Below are 13,055 nucleotides of genomic sequence, written 5' to 3' on the forward strand. Positions count from 1 at the left end.
GAGGATTTTGTTCAGTATCTGTAGGTCAAAATCACTCAGATTCGGGAAGATTTGGACTCCGACTGGGTAGTCTCAGGGGGAGAGACAGGGGCAGGTCTTGAGAATGTTATCTGGGATGAGTTTGATCCTGTGACCCCTGAGGACGTGGACAGGATTCTGGGTAGACTGAACGCGACCACTTGTTTATTGGACCCGTGTCCTTCCTGGTTAGTACTGGCTTCCTGGGAAGTGACACGAGGCTGGCTCCAGGGGATTATAAACACTTCGCTGAGTGAGGGTGACTTTCCCGTCGCCTTGAAAGAGGCGGTGGTGAGGCCTCTCCTCAAGAAGCCTTCCCTGGACCTGGCAATGTTGGTAAATTATCGTCCGGTCTCCAACCTTCGCTTTGTTGCGAAGGTTGTTGAGAGTGTGGTCGCGCAACAGCTCCCCCAGTACCTGGATGAAACGACGTATCTGGATCCGTTCCAGTCGGGCTTCAGGCCCGGGTACAGCACGGAAACGGCATTGGTCTCGTTGGTTGATGATCTCTGGAGGGCTCGGGACAGGGGGTGCTCCTCTGTCCTGGTCCTGTTAGATCTCTCAGCGGCTTTTGATACCATCGACCATGGTATCATGCTGCACCGGTTGGAAGAGTTGGGGGTGGGAGGCACTGTGTTGCGGTGGTTCTCCTCCTTTCTCTCTGACCGGTCGCAGTCTGTGTTGACAGGGGGACAGAGGTCGACCCCGAGGCCCCTCATATGTGGGGTGCCGCAAGGGTCGGTCCTCTCGCCTCTCCTGTTCAACATTTATGTGAAGCCGCTGGGCGAGATCATCCGTGGTTTCGGGGTGGAGTACCATCAGTACGCTGACGACACCCAGCTGTACATCTCCACCCCGGATCACCCCAACGATGCCCTTGAAGTGATGTCCGGGTGCCTGGAGGCCGTACGGATCTGGATGGGGAGGAACAGGCTCAGGCTCAACCCATCCAAGACTGAGTGGCTGTGGTTTCCGACGTCCCGATATAGTCAGTTGACGCCATCACTGACTATTGGGGGCGAATCATTGGCCCCCACGGAGAGGGCTCGCAACTTGGGCGTCCTCCTGGATTCACGGCTGTCTTTAGAAGAGCACTTGACGGCCGTGATCGGGAGGATTTTTCATCAGGTTCGCCTGATTCGCCAGTTGCATCCCTTTCTGGATCGGGACTCGTTATGCACGGTCACTCATGCCCTTGTCACCTCCCGCCTGGACTATTGCAACGCTCTCTACATGGGGCTCCCCTTGAGGAGCACCCGGAGGCTCCAACTGGCGCAGAGTGCGGCTGCACGGGTGGTAATGGGAGCGACATGGCGTTCCCATGTAACACCCCTCCTGCGCGAGCTGCACTGGCTCCCAGTGGTCTTCCGGGTGCGCTTCAATGTTCTGGTTACCACCTTTAAAGCGCTCCATGGCTTAGGACCCGGGTACTTGCGGGACCGCCTACTACCACCAATAGTCTCCCACCGGCCGGTACGCTCCCATAGAGAGGGGCTCCTCCGGGTGCTGTCAGCCAAACAATGCTGACTGGTGGCCCCCAGGGGGAGAGCCTTCTCTGTGGGGGCACCTACTATCTGGAACGAGCTCCCCCCAGAGATACGGAGGATCCCGGATCTGCGCACCTTCCGCCGCGCCTTAAAGACCTTACTATTTCACCAGGCCGGCCTGGCCTAATTTTCCCCCTCTTTTATAAAAGATTTTTAAAATTTTAAATATCTTTTAGTATTTTATATATTCAATTTTAAATTGGTTTTAAAAGTTTGGGGTTTTAAATTTGTCGGGGCCAAAATTATTTAATTTGATTTTATTCTATTTTTTAAATTTTGTATTGTATGTGTTTTTATTGTTTGGCTGTGCACCGCCCTGAGTCCTTCGGGAGTAGGGCGGTATAGAAATCTAATAAAATGAAATGAAATGAAATTAGCTCCGGAGCTAATTAGCTTCACGGAGCTCCTGGCGGTCGCTGCGCACCGCTGGGAAACACCTCAGACTGTTAGAGTTAAGTTTTAAGAGAAAAGGGAGAAAGAGGGCTTCTTCTGTGGCTGGCAGAATATTTTAAAGATTTTTTCTAAGACGGAGAATTTTAAAGCAAGTCTCTTTAGGCCGACTGAGTTGAAACACTGAAGACTCATGGGAGAAAGAGGCATGGCTAGGCAAATTCAACTCAGTCTCTCGCCAACCAAGCTAAACTTGAACCCATTGCTTGGACTCTCCAAGCAGCGCACAGGAGATATCACCATTTTTTGTTCAGATGGTGTTGATTGGAGAATGAATGCTGTCACTTGAAGAATGAATAACAAGTTTTTGTACACTGTATGAATCTGGAAACTAAGTGCAATGCACCACATTAAGCTTAATATTAACATGGTTTGGAAAGTTTCTTTAAAAATTGGGAAAAAAGATAACATCTGTTTTACCTTCAACATATAAGATGCTTTTCACGGACCAGAGATGCATTTCAGAGAGAAAGACAGTCATCTATAACAGTATGCACTTAATTCTAGAGAAAAAAGAGATGGAAGCAACAATTAGATGAAAAATAATGAAATTTCTTTATCATTGTACAACTGTATATATATAACTGTATTTTATATATATATATATATATATATATATATATAATGTGTGTGTGTGTATGTATTCACACTTATTTCTCTAATTTTCTACCTTAAAGTTGTATTTAGTTGCATCCCTCCCCAACAGAACAAATGACTTAGATTCGCCTCTTCTGTGTTCCCAAATCTGCCCCAGTGATTTGGAAACTCGCTGCAGGACACTTGGGCTTATGTAAGGAATGCAAATAGGAGAAGAGAAAAGGAGAGAATGCCAATAGTATTAGCAGATATTGTATGTAGCCCTCTGAAATCAGCTGTTGTTGAAAAGGAGTGCTTGAATGTAACATAGTCATACTGCCATAAATCTTGGCAGTAAAGCTGCAGAGTAATAATTTACATAAAAGACTAGCAATTGCTTTTTGAGTAGATGATGGTGTTGATGTCTGTAGAATGCAAATATGACTAAAGGACATTTAAGGTGAAGAAAAAAAGCAGGCATGAACTGAAATCCAGCAAACAGCCAAGAAATAATATCAGAATATTATACCATTCCTTGAAATGACATCTTGCACACAATTTTTAAATGCATAAAATAGCTTATAAAAGCTATTTACCTTTGTTACCTTCTGGGAGGAGTCTTTGTGGTATCCGAAGCAGAATAACTATAATAGTTTTGTACCTTATAGTATCAACCTGGATCCGGGAAAGCTCCCTGGTTTACCGAGGAGCTCCAGGAGGTGAAGCGCCAGAAGAGACGTCTAGAGCGACACTGGAGGACCAGTAACTCCGAATCTGACCGAACACTCTTAAGAGCCTATATTAGGACTTATTTAGTGGCGATACGGGCGGCAAAATGTTCACATTTTTCTGCACTTATTGCATCCGCTGATTCGTGCCCAGCCGCCCTATTTAGGGTGACACGCTCCCTCCTTGATGTAGGGGGAGTGGAGGAGCCCTTGCAGGGTAGAGCTGAGGAGTTTGTGCAGTTTCTGTCGGTTAGTCACTCAGATTCGGATGGACCTGGACTCTGATTGGGCAATTCCGACTGAGATGACGGGGGCAGGTCTTAATCCTATTGTGTGGGATGAATTTGAGCCTGTGACTCCTGAGGAAGTCGACAAGGCTGCAGGGCCGATGAGTTCCTCCATTTGTTGGACCCGTGTCCCTCCTGGCTTGTCTCAGCCAGCAGGGAGATGAAACGAGGCTGGCTCCAGGCTTTAGTTAACGCGTCCTTGAGGGAGGGGTCCTTCCCGCAACTATTGAAGGAAGCAGTCGTAAGGCCCCTCCTCAAGAAGCCTTCCCTGGATCCAGCAGAATTAAAGAACTTTCGTACAGTCTCCAACCTACCCTTTGTGGGAAAGGTTGTAGAAAAAGTGGTGGCACTTCAGCTCCTACGGTCATTGGATGAAACAGATTATCTGGACCCTTTTCAGTCTGGCTTCAGGCCTGGCTACAGCACAGAAACTGCTTTGGTCACACTGATGGATGATCTCTGGCGAGCCCAACATGGGGGTCATTCCTCCATCTTGGTGCTACTTGGCCTCTCAGCGGCTTTCGATACCATTGACCATGGTATCCTTCTGGGACGACTAAGGGAGTTGGGAGTGGGAGGCACCGTGTTACGGTGGTTCTCCTCCTATCTCTCTGGTTGGTCACAGTCAGTGTTGGTAGGAGGACAGAGGTCGACCCCTAGGCCCCTCGTTTGCGGGGTGCCTCAGGGCTTGGTCCTCTCTCCCCTCCTATTAAACATCTACTTGAAGCCGCTGGGTGAGATCATCCGACGATACGGGGTGAGATATCAGCAGTACGCTGATGATACCCAGCTGTATATCTCTACCCCACGTCAATTCAGTGATGCAGTGGTGCTTGGAGGCTGTGAGGATCTGGATGGGAGTTAACAGGCTCAGACTTAATCCAGACAAGACCGAGTAGCTGTGGGTATTGCCTCCTAAAGACTATGTTGATTGTCCATCCTTGGTTCAAGGGGGGGGGAGAAATTGTCCCCCTCACAACGGGCTCGCAATTTGGGTGTCCTCCTAGACTCACAACTAAGATTAGAGCAACATCTGACAGCTGTGGCTAGGGGGACCTTTGTACAAGTTCGCCTGGTGCACCAATTGCGACCCTACTTGGATCAGGAAGCTCTCCTCACAGTCACTCATGCCCTTGTCACCTCACGGTTAGATTATTGCAACATGCTCTACATGGGGCTACCCTTGAAAAGTGTTCGGAGACTACAGTTGATCCAGAATGCAGCCACGCGAGCTGTCATGGATGCACCTAGATACACTCACAGTACACCAATTCTCAGCGAGCTGCACTGGCTCCCTATTGCTCCGGGCACAATTCAAGGTGTTGGTTATTACCTTTAAAGCCCTACATGGCTCAAGGCCAGGTTATCTTTGAGACCTCCTTTTACCGCATAGCTCCCAGCAACCGGTAAGATTCCACAGAGTTGGTCTCCTCCGGGTCCCGTCAGCTAAACAATGCCGGCTGGCGGGCCTGCGGGGGAGGACATTCTCTGCGGCTGCCCCAGGTCTTTGGAACCAGTTACCTTTTGAGGTCCGGACCACCCCCACCCTATTGGCCTTCCGAAAAGTGGTGAAGACCTGGCTTTTCCGGCAGGCCTGGGGCTGTTGATCTCGCTGTTGCGATCTTGTAAGATCTGGCCATGAATGGTGTGAATGGGTTTTAATGTTTTAATTTTTAAATGTTTTTATAATGGTTTTTTGTTTTTTTTGTTTTTAAATGCATTGTAGGCCGCCCTGAGTCTCCGGAGAAAGGCGGCATATAAATTGAATTAATAATAATAATAACCTTGTTAACTCTCAAGACTCTTTTTTCTGCTATGTATTCAAAATGGACTATGATTTATATATATATATATATGTATATATATGTAGTGTGTGTGTGTGTGGCATATGTATAGGTGTGTGCATGTATGTGTATGAGTATATATTTATTTTTTTTAGCAAGTTGGCGTCAGAATTTCATTTTTAATGTGTGCCAGTGTATTCACAGAAAAAACCATCTTAAGATCCATTGAAACATCCACTGATTTTTTCATATCTCTTCTGTCTGAATACTTAATAGTATTTATATAATTATCAAACATAGAGGTGATAATTTTTAGTAGCAAGAAATTATATTTAATAATTTCAGTATTCTGTTATAGCATCTTGAAGTCTTGCTCACTGGTGAATCCAGTAAGCAAATATTAAAATATTTACTCTTTGCAATAGAAAATAACTAAATAGTTAGAAGTTTTTCAAGTTATCCTCTCTCAATTCACATGCGTAATTATATACTTATGCATTGCCCCAAGTGAAAATTTTTAGATCTTAAGAGTCTTCGATGTGAACTCCATCCATTCATAACATGCTGCTAGGCATAACATCCACTGAACATACTTCTGTTCCTAAAACCATTGCAGACAATCTTAAGAAACAAAGACTATGTAGTATAAGAGGGCAGGTTGAAAAACTATCGTTAAAAATAACTAACCAGTTTTTTGTTATGATCTCTGCAAGTCACATATTGATGGCTTGCAAGCTTTTCATCTGAATCAGGTGGATAAGTGTGGACAGATGAATCCATATAGCTGCCTGGTATAGTTCTAGAATGGTTATAGCCTGGAAGAAGTGTGAGAAAGTTGGCATTTATCAAACTTATTTATTTATTTTATTTATATATCAAACTTCTTAACTGTCCATCTCACTCATAGATGGGTGCTGGGAAGTGTACAATTTACCATATTTTTCACACTATAAAACGCACTTGATCATTATTTATGATTTATTTTATTAGTCGCATTTCTATGCCGCCCAACTCCCTAGGGACTCTGGGCGGCTTACAGCAAAAAAGACAATGCGAACAATATCCTGTAAAAAATATTTAAAAGAGAACATTAAAAACCCATACACTCCATTTCATGGCCGATCATAAGATGCATCTAGGTTAAGAGGAGGAAAACAAAAAAATAAATATCAGGCAGAGCCTGAAAGGACTACAGATAGGTGTCCTCTCATGTACCAGCTCTGCCTATTGACTCTTGCACTGCGGAAAAGAGACAGAAGAGGCGGGAAATGACAAAGACAGAAGAGGCAGGGTTCAGCACTATAAAACGACCCAGTTGCCGTGGCCTGGCTGCTATTCACCAAAAGACCGGCACTGGTCCACCGTTGGGGACCCCTGAGGTAATACACTACACAGTCTCTGACGCAATGTTCGCTCCATAAGACGCACAGACATTTCTATCCACTTTTGGGGGGAGAAAGTGTGTCTTATGGAGCAAAAAATATGGTAATTAATATAGTAAAACATTAAAAATTAAATGATTTCAGATTTAAAATGTTGAACCTATACATATTGTGGAAATAATGGTGTGTTGCTTGCTATATGTTAAATTCCACTTTTAATCTGAGAGCAATACTTTGCAAAGATACCATCTGAGATTGAACTTCAGCACATGACAATGACCAAAACTACAAAAAGAATATTCCAAGCACAGCAACTGTTTGGCCATCCTTCTAAAAGAAGTAAAGTGTCCACAAATGCTACATAAGGGGTAGACATGTAACCAAGGAGTCAATTTTGTTAAATGTATGGATATGTTCTTTACTAAGAAAGGAGAAAGTTGGTTTTTACCAAAAGGTGAATCTAGTCATGATATAGGGAGTAATGCTATGTTCCTTGAAATAAGTAAAGTTACCTTTTGTTCCAGGTAAGTGTTGAGTCAAAGCTGATCTTTACAAATAAAGATCAGTTTACTTCTTCTGTCATTTGATTATGTGCCATCTTGTATTAGCTCTTAGTAACTATTTAGATTTTCTGCAGGATAATCTGTCTCCAATCTGTATCTTTTATTTCCTCTTCATAAATGACCAGGTTGAGAGCTGGTTGTCATTTTGACAGGAAGTCTAGTGAACATTTCCAAAACAATCAACAAATGAAGATAGTTCTGCCTTCATAGAAAACACGTTTCTAGCACCACCACCAACAAAATAAACCACATACAAATCAGATTTTTGCTATCTTAAATTGCTTATATATAGATTTAGCATTTGAAAGTAGAATATTAGCTTGAATTCTTGTGTTGTGATCGTAATCTGTTTTAGTAAATATTACCATATTAATGCTGTGATGTTATATTCTTTTAAAATAAATATTATTATTAATATCAATAATCATTTGCAATAATATGTAAACAATTGAATTAATATTATTTATTTTTCACAATGATATATTCTTCACTTTTATTTTTTGGGGAGTAATGGATACCCCTCTCCCTCATATTCTATTAAAATTTGTTTTCATAATATTAAAATTAAAAATAAGGAGAAGATTTAGAGAATCTAACTTGTGGGATGCCTCAGGGGTCAGATCTCTCCCCCCCTACTCTTTAACATCTATATGAAGCCTCTGGGTGAGATCATTCGTGGTTTCGGGGTGAGATATCATCAGTATGCCGACAATACTCAATTATACATCTCCACCCCGGACCACCCTGGGGATGCCCTTTCCGTGATGTCCCGATGCCTGGAGGCAGTGTGGGTCTGGATGGGTAGCAACAGACTCAGACTCAACCCTTCCAAGACTGAGTGGCTGTGGTTGCCGGCATCACTTGCCCCCGTTGAAAGGGCCCGCAACTTGGGTGTCCTCCTGGATTCCCAGCTGTCTTTAGAAGAACACTTGACGGCTGTGACCAGGGGGGCTTTCGCACAGGTACGCCTGGTGTGCCAGTTGCGCCCTTTCCTAGATGCCCTTCGCACAGTCACTCATGCCCTGATTACATCCCGCTTGGATTACTGCAATTCCTTCTACATGGGGCTGCCCTTGAGGTGCACCCGGGGGCTCCAGCTGGTCCAGAATGCGGCCACGTGGGTGGTTACGGGAGCTCGTTACTCCTGTGTAACACCTCTCCTGCGCGAGCTGCACTGGTTACCGGTGGTCCACCGGATTCACTTCAAGGTGCTGGTATTGACCTATAAAGCCCTACATGGCTTAGGCCCGGGGTACTTTTAGGACCATCTCCTGTCTGCTTCCCACCATCCTGTCCGCTCTCATAGAGCCACTCTCCTCATGATACCGCTGACCAGGCAATGCCGTCTGGCGACGCCCAGGGGTAGGGCGTTCTCTGTGGGCACCCCTACCCTTTGGAATGAACTACGCACTGAGCTCCGGACGGCCCCGGATCTCCGCTTCTTCCATCGAGGCCTTGGCTATTCCAATGAATGGGCTGATGCTGATTCTTGGGTTTTATTATTTATTGATTTTAATTTGGTTTTAACAGGATTTTACTATTTTATCATTGTATGTTTTTAACCTGTGTTCGCTGCCCTGAGTCCTTTGGGAGAAGGGCAGCATATAAATATGCCAAATAAATAAATGAATAAATAAATACTCAAAGAACTTAAAAGACAAACATCCTTTCACCAGTCAAAAACAGAGTAAAGGAGGTTTAGCAGGAGCTACACCTCACTGCATGGTACATATGAGGGGGGTTCTTGTGAAAGAGCCTTAAGCTTTAGAAGCTACAGAGCAGGGCTCTAAAAAGGCTCATAACCAATATATATGAAACAGAGGCCAAAATGAATTTTATGGATTACTGTTACTTCAATAAATAATATTAGATCAAGTTGGTATTATAGTTGAGTAACTTTTGTCACTCAATCAGATTCTACATATTTGGGTAGTAATGTTGCATACTCTTTCTGGTTTTAACCACTGAGTTGAGACAGAAAATTATTTTCATCTATAACTTTTGTTTATTTCTACAACACCAACAAAGGCTACATTATCTACCCTATAAGCTTCGCTCTCATGCTTAGAAGGTTAGACTTTGAACCTAGGAACAATGAACAGTTTTCCTGTGGTTAAGTGTTCCTGTACCTCTCTTTGCTCACAGCTTTTGATACTTCCTGAAAATTCCAACAGTAATTTGTGCATCATAAATGAAGGTGAGTTAGTGAAAGGGGCAGGGCTTCCCCATCTCTGGTGGAATTATGAAGGATTTTTTTTTCATGTTGCTGCCTCTTCCAGCATCCCTCACCATTGGTCATATTAGCAGGACCGGCTGGATTTGTTATTCAGTGATACAGTTCCTACTACTGACTAATTATTTTGGATCCAAGACAACATTAGACAAAACATTATAGGATAAGTACAAAATGAAAAAAGCAAGATAGGTATATATTAAATGGCGTATGAACAAACACATTTTAATTAATCATTACAAAGTACCCATATATGCAAGAAGATAAGGAACATAATATCTCTGGAACAGGCTAATTTAAGGAATTAAAAGTTTTGGAAACCATCCTGTGGGGAGGACATGAAGAGAAGATGTGAGTTAAAGTGAAACATAGATTTGGCAATGTATACCATTAAAATTGCAACAAAACTGTTGAACGGAACTCTGCAGAGAAGGGTTTATTATTTCTGGTAATGTTTAATAGCTTTTATTTTTGTTTGCATGCAATGTTTAATTGTTAAGAGAGGGATGACTGGGGGATTTAGATATGGGATGAAGATAATCTGGTTATATTTTAAGAGACAGTAATAAGCTGTTAATGTTGAATATGTTGTCTGAAGATAAGGAAAAAGGTTTTTTTCTTACTATCTTTGGAGGGGGGGTTCCACAATTTGTTTGTTAAAATATATTTTTGTGTATTTCATCCATTTATATAATTCTTTTAAAAAATTGTTGAAAAAGGGAATTGTGCAGAGAAAAAAATCCAATACTGAGGTTATAAGTGGTTGTAATGGGTAGAAATGATTTAATTAATGGAAGAAAAGTGAAAGAAAGGATGACACAAAATTTTCTATTTGAGGAAGGATGTCTATGAAGATTCTCAATTATTCAATCATGGTTGTCTTAAAGGCGCCTTTACAAAAGGCCAGTGGACTTTGCTTTCTTTTTCTTTGAAAACGTTTTGCTTCTCGGATGAGAAATAAAACATTTTCAAAGAAAAAAATCAAGAAAGTCCAGTTGCCTTTTGGAAAAAGTATTTCTGGGATATTTGAGGAAGGCCTGCTGTTTTTAGGCAGAGTTAAAGATCACCAAAGTTTAATTTCATTTAATTTCTGCTTGTTTGTTATAATGACTAAAATATATGTTCTTTTCTCACATGTTCATTTCTTGTGCTAAATTCACTTTAAACTAGTTTTTCCCCCCTACACAATCTTCTAAAGTCCATTGAAGAAGGTAAAAGAAACTAAAAAAAAAAAAAGAATTTTCCTCTATCTTGTATATTGTAATGTGAATGCCTTTTTAATTCTCCAAATGAGAATTTCTGGATAGAAAGTAACCCTGAAAAGTTGGGGTAGGGGCATGATCCATACTTTATCAGTAGGTTATGTTTAGTTTAGCTGTATTGACCATATTAAGAGAGTGCAAAGGTTATTTTCTCCTCAAATCATTTATATATTCAGGAAGAAAACATCAGAGGACTCTATGTTAACAGCATATTAGTATTTTAAAATGGTAAATGTTTCCAAATGTATCATTTTACAAATATATCGTATATCACAAACAGAGAGATAAATATGCCAGTATATAATATGATTGGAAAGTTACACTGAAACTTTTATTGTCGCAAGAAAACCAACTATGAGCTGTAAAATAACCACTGGGGAGAAAAACATTATCTGATTACCTAAGAATAGTGGCATGAAAATCACACACTGTAAACTTATTTCCATTTACTAAGAAGTTGTTTCATGCTTCGCTGAATTAATTCTTCAAATTTTTAAGAAGCCTGGATATAAGAGCTATCTTTTGAAATTACAAGTGGTCACGTTGTAGCAATAGCGCATTCAGTTTTAAGACATTCACATGTGTAATAACACCAAAATTATATCTTGAGCTACATTTCTTCTTTGGAGCAAACACATGAACTAGAAAATTTTTGATACAACTAGGCTTCCAGTATCATAGACCAAACAAATTACAGTTCTTAAGTCTATGTAAAATATTAGTATCCATAGCTCTGGTTTTAAAATTGTAGGGAGTCATTATAAGTCACTTGAATAATAAACCCTGATTTCTCATTATTCTGATGTTATTGTGTGTGGACATACATCTTGTATAAGATTTAATAATATTTGAAAGCAAATTATGAAACTCATCAAAATTCAAAGAATATGTTTGATACAAAGACACTGAAAGCAAGTATGTGCACAAGCTTTCAATTTTTCAATCTAATGGGTACTATCCCAAACACAATCCCTTTTATTCAGATATTACATAGATATGAAAAAACAACTTTCTCCTTTCTGGAATATTAAAAATTTATTTCATATTCTACTTGTTTTTTTAAATAAATATTAATTATTATTCTAACATGATTTTGAAAGACACCTTTTAATTCATATATGAAACAAGAGTCATAATAAGCACAGCTATATTTCAATAAACTTCAGATAATATGAATGGTTACCAGTGAATTTCATTTATGATATTAATGAAGTCATTTTGTTTAAACTGTTTTGGAAGCTAGGTTTTTTTCCCCAAAAATAATTTCATAAAGTTAAAATAAATAAGTCAAACACTATAAAAAATTACTAGAGCTTTAACAAGGTAGGGTTAAAATTTTATTTAATTTGCCAAAATTTTTAAAAATGTACGCACAATATTTGAAAGCAGATGAATGATACCAACTAGAATAAAGATATCCAATCATACAATCAACTACAGAAATGTGAAATGCCCTCAGTTCAGAAGAAAACTTCTAAGTATTATAATTAATTCTCAACAACTAGTTACAAGTTATTTTTTTTCAGATAGTAAATATTATATCAAGTTATTTTCGGTTTAGAATATTGCCATACAAAAGTTGTAGATACAAAGTCAGTTTAGGTCTATTGAAGTCAAATATCTTCACTTAAATCGTTTAAGATTTAATACATTTTGTTGCATTTACAATGAAATAATCCAGCATGTTCTTCTATAAATAAGAAGCAGAAAAAGACTTTGGTGAATGATTTGATCAATGACCTTAATAATTACATTCAAATAATTATGAAAAATAAATAGGTACTAGCTATGGGTACTAAATATGGGATCACTAATTATTTTTCTATTTTCAATGTATGCATTGTTTTAATTAATTATCTGGTATATTTTTTGGAAGTTAAAAGTCTTATTTATTTAAAACTGAACATTTTTAGTCATTCTTTTTCTATATAAATACTTGGTTCTAAGACATGATATCTAATAAGTCACAACGGATTTGTATGGTGCTAGTAGTATCAAGAGACTTCCTAGATATTATTGAAAAAAGTACATAATGCAAACTGAAATACTTTACAAAATTGAAATGAAAATATTTTTTCTTTCAAAATGTTCAGCCAGCCCTTGCCATCGGCATAAGCAATGACAGTGTTCTGCAAATGCTATTTCCATTCATCCCATGACACTCTACATTTCACTCCAGTCTTTATGTATTTATTTTCTAGTCTATCATTATAGGCATTCCTTTT

The 13,055-nt window shown here is 40.2% G+C and overlaps 1 protein-coding gene across 13 annotated transcripts in view; it reads right to left on the reverse strand.

The window, feature by feature from the left end:
- Positions 1-13,055, reverse strand: part of WDPCP (WD repeat containing planar cell polarity effector) — a 201,271-nt gene that overhangs the window by 154,759 nt on the left and 33,457 nt on the right. For 6 of the 13 annotated variants that reach the window (XM_087886501.1, XM_087886517.1, XM_087886488.1 and 3 more), the window contains exons 2-4: positions 7,285-7,492; positions 6,078-6,205; positions 2,436-2,518 (exon numbers count right to left, since the gene is read on the reverse strand). In XM_087886501.1, coding sequence (XP_087742627.1) covers positions 2,436-2,496 — 61 coding nt within the window. In that variant the 5' untranslated portion in view covers positions 2,497-2,518; positions 6,078-6,205; positions 7,285-7,492. The remainder of the gene's footprint in view (positions 1-2,435; positions 2,519-6,077; positions 6,206-7,284; positions 7,493-13,055) is intronic. The other 7 variants (XM_087886514.1, XM_087886492.1, XM_087886516.1 and 4 more) reach the window with 2 other exon arrangements.

The sequence above is a fragment of the Pantherophis guttatus genome, chromosome 1, assembly GCF_059756535.1.
Source record: "Pantherophis guttatus breed Tessera chromosome 1, ASM5975653v1, whole genome shotgun sequence".
Taxonomy (NCBI): domain Eukaryota; kingdom Metazoa; phylum Chordata; class Lepidosauria; order Squamata; family Colubridae; genus Pantherophis; species Pantherophis guttatus.